Below are 4,221 nucleotides of genomic sequence, written 5' to 3' on the forward strand. Positions count from 1 at the left end.
TAGTTGATTAATGTGCCCATTTGTGATACTGAAAACTATTTTGACTCACAGGGAGGTAGTACACTTTAGCTTCAGACTACTTTCAACCTATCTTTTACAAATATAGGCTTCAGATTTTACCTGTTTTGATTTTGTATTTGAGGTCAATATAAAATTTAGACATTATACAGTAAGTTAAGAAACTGTATGTGCGCTATATTGCCAAAGTATTCACTTGTCTGCCTTAACACGCATATGAATTTGAGTGACATTCCATTCGTAATCCATATGATGTATGCACACTCTTTGCAGCTACAACAGCTGCAACTCTTCTGGGAATGTTTCCAGCAAGGTTTAGCAGTGTGTTTATGGGAATTTTTGATCATTCATCCAGAAACACATTTGTACGATGAGAAACTGATGTCGGACGAGAAGGTCTGGCTTGCAGTCTCCGCTCTAATTCATCCCAAAGGTGTTCTGTCTTGGTATGCTGACCCGAGCCTAACTCGTCCAAAATGTCTTTCCTCCTGAAAACCCCACACCGTAATCCCTCCTCCACCAAACGTTACACTTGACACAGTGCAGTTAGACAAGTCCCGTTCTCCTGCAAACGGCCAAACCTAGACTCATCCATTGGATTTCCAGACTGAGAAGTGTGATTTGTCACTCCAGTGACCATGTCTGCACTGCTCCTGAATCCAGTAGTGGCGTGCTTTACACCACTGCATCCAATACTTGGCATTGCACTTGGTGACATAAGTTGCTCGGCCACAAAAACCTCTTCCATGAAGCTCTCAACGAACTGTTCTTGAGCTTGGCCACATGAAGTTTGGAGGACCTTGGCGACTGACTATGAAGAAAGTTGGTGACTTCTGCCCACTGTACTCCTCAGCATTCGCTGACACTGCTCTGTGATTTTACATGGCCTGTCACTTTTTGACTGAATTGCTGTCATTCCCATTTGCTTCCACTTTATTATAATACCAATAACGATTTACTGTGGAATATTTAGTAGCAAAGAAATGTCATGACTGGATATTATTAGCTGAAATCCTATCACGGTACCATGCTGGAACTCACTGACCTCCTGGGAGCGATCGATTACTTGTTCGTAGAAGCAGTCAGCATGTCTAGGTGATTGATTTTATACACCTGTGCCCATTCAAGTCATTGGAAGACCTGAATTAAATGATTTGAATGGAAGACTTTATACTTTTGGTTATAAAGTGAATCATGGAATAAAAAGATGTAAAGTACTGTGCAACTTTTTAGTGTACATGCAAGTAAGCTAGCTACACATTTTATGTTGAAATAAAAATAATCATATCTGTATTACCTGCACTCCATATATCATAGAGCTCTGTCCTTAGCAATGACTAGGTCTGTGGGGTCAGATCTTCCTAAAATATTCCTGTACAGTGACGTTTCTTTGAATCAAATCACACAAAGGCCTTACTGCAATAGCTCATGCTTGTCTGCATGACGTGGTACCATGGGGAAGTAAATCTCCTGTGAAGTCCAGTTTACGTCAATCATTTAGTAACATTTAGATGATTAATGTTACTTAAATGGGATCATGGTGGGGGGCCGCTCTTTAAGATTAAATCTGCTTTCCACGAAGTAAAGGGACCCTTCATCATCTGACAGCTCCTGTACTCTTAACTTGTACTGTAAAGGTTGCAATGTCAGTTGAAATAAGCATCATTTAGCATGTATTTGTGTCAGACTTACCCACAGCTTTGAGGGAGGTGTATTTGTTCAGTCCCACTGTGCTGTGGTTGCTGTGAGGCTGTGGAAGCCCTTGTCCAAATGGTCCATAAGCAGAGTTATTCAGCTGGTACTGTTCTGGTAAGAGATAGACAAAGAGTCAGTTGTAAGTACATGCATGCTTTACCTTTAAAAACAGTCTCACAACATATTCCTGTCTCGTTCAGACAACCGTAACTTCAGCTTTTCAGTGTTTTAAATTGATTGTAACTGTGCTGCAGTTACCAAATGCAGGCACTAAATACATTTACGAGTCATGGCTTTGGGCCATGTGACTTTTTTTAACTGTGAAGTACAAATTTGCCGGGAGCAAGAATGGCCAACGCATCCTTACAACTTGAAGCACTGCCAGTGCAAAGTGACTGTACTGTAGCACAGTACATGCGGCAACTTCTTTATTATTTCCCCACAGATTTGTTTAATAGTAATATAAAGTGAAATAATAAAGGTCTGCGTGTGTTGCCTGAAGGTTTTTACAGTTTCAGTTCAGATTATACTAATATTTCTAAACCAACATAATGAATTGTGGCTATAGGGACGCTCTGTGGTCTGCAGCAGTACATACCTTTGCCTCACCAGAGGCAATATTGCATAAAAGACACTGTACAGACCCACTGCATGTTCATCCAGTAAGCACTTCATTAAAGATGTTACACCATAAATGTACATTCAGAACACAGAAAGCTACATAATTGTGAAAAATGAAATAAAATCCATAAAATTTAATTTGTTGATTTGTGAATTTAAAACCTCATCAGATGCCAAAACAGCATTTTCAAGCTCTGGAAAGTTACTGTATTTTAAAATCTTTGATCATGAGAGTTGCAGGGTAGAAAGGAGAAATAGCTCTTTGTGTACACTGCAAAGGAATCTGTCTTTGGATGAACTCATTTGATTGACCAACGGAGGGCCTCGCTGGATGATACTGCAGCCTAAGGGTTATGACACACCCAGCCAAAGCAACAGGCCACAGCATGCTGCTGGGCTGTCATTAATCGCTGATGAATGTAACTTCATAATGGAGAGATTTCGCTCATTTAGAGGAGTTTATTATTGTTTTAGCCTCCAGCTTTTCTCACTTTTAACACATGCAATAGATTTCCAAGTAATTGCTTTTTTCCTTGTTATAAAAAGCATTTTTCCTTGTCCATTGTTGTATTTAATGTTAGATATCCATGCATCCATCCATCCACGCATCCATCCATCCATTTCTTTGGTTCTATGTTATGGGGCAACAGTCTAAGCAGCAATGTCCAGACCAGCATCTCCCTACGCCTCTTCCTCCACCATTTCCATGGTGTTCCTAAGCCAGCGGTCCTCAACATTTTTTGCGCCACGGACCGGTTTATGTCCGACAATATTTTAAAGGACCGGCCTTTAAGGTGTCGCAGATAAATACAACAAAATAAAACCAGTACCAGTACCCTCCCAAAAAAAGATTTATTCATAACGCACAGGAAACCGAGTTAACGATTAAAAAATAACGATAAAAAGCGATTAAAAACCCTGAAAACCATAAAAGAGTGGTCTAATATTTATGCCACAAGCTTCTTTTTTTTTTCTTTTTTTACCAAAAGCAGCTGGTCAAGGTGTAACTTCTTAAGGGACATTTAATCAAATGTTAGGGTATGTATATATTTGAGTCTGCGTGTATACTTTGGACCCAGAATCCAAAATAAATGTAAAACTTATTGAGCTTTATATTTAAGATGTACCAGCCTGGAAAAAGAACAGTTTAAAAAAATCACCAAAATGATAAGTGATTTATTCTCATGATGAATGTATGTAAACTTCAGAGGAGAACTGTAAGTGCAGGATTAACATGAGTTTAAAAAACAAACAAAAAAATATGCCCTTTTACTTTGAGACTGGTGACTTTGGGTGAAACAGTTCCATCCCTGACAGGCAGTTGGTCCAAAGCTAAATGAACCGAGGTTAATGAACAATGGAACAAACTAGGAGTAAAAGAGTAAATCCCTGGCTATTAGCAATAATGAAGTCCACTGATGCAGCCAGTGCACTTGATGTGAGCCCCAGGGATGGATGGATACACACGAATGTTCACTCTGACACACACATACCTAAACATCCTTCATGAGGTCATCTGAAAGAGAAAGACAAAATTGGTGGAATATAGTGCTTGTATAGTGTCACAGTGTTGGAAGCAGAAAACATGTGAGAGAGGTACAGATGTGTACACTGTATAGCTTTTAAATGTTATTCACTAGTGAGAGAGACAGAGAGACAGAGAGTATTACAGAAAATGGTAGGATGTACTAGTCGAATAAATTAGAACATTTTTCAGAAACGGCGGGATGGAGAAATGTCAAGAGTTAGTCATTATGGTAACAACATTAACACAACTCTGAGACCACACACACACACACACACACACACACACACACACACACACACACACACACACACACACACACACACACACACACACACACAAGTAAATAACCTAGTGGTACT

At 39.5% G+C, this 4,221-nt stretch overlaps 1 protein-coding gene across 1 annotated transcript in view; it reads right to left on the reverse strand.

The window, feature by feature from the left end:
* The window catches only part of shisa8b (shisa family member 8b), a 22,914-nt gene that overhangs the window by 9,747 nt on the left and 8,946 nt on the right, over positions 1-4,221 (reverse strand). Inside the window, exon 2 of the mRNA XM_013912960.1 lies at positions 1,711-1,824. Coding sequence (XP_013768414.1) covers positions 1,711-1,824 — 114 coding nt within the window. The remainder of the gene's footprint in view (positions 1-1,710; positions 1,825-4,221) is intronic.

Source organism: Pundamilia nyererei, unplaced genomic scaffold, assembly GCF_000239375.1.
Source record: "Pundamilia nyererei isolate P.nyererei 1_Seehausen unplaced genomic scaffold, PunNye1.0 scaffold00005, whole genome shotgun sequence".
Lineage (NCBI taxonomy): Eukaryota > Metazoa > Chordata > Actinopteri > Cichliformes > Cichlidae > Pundamilia > Pundamilia nyererei.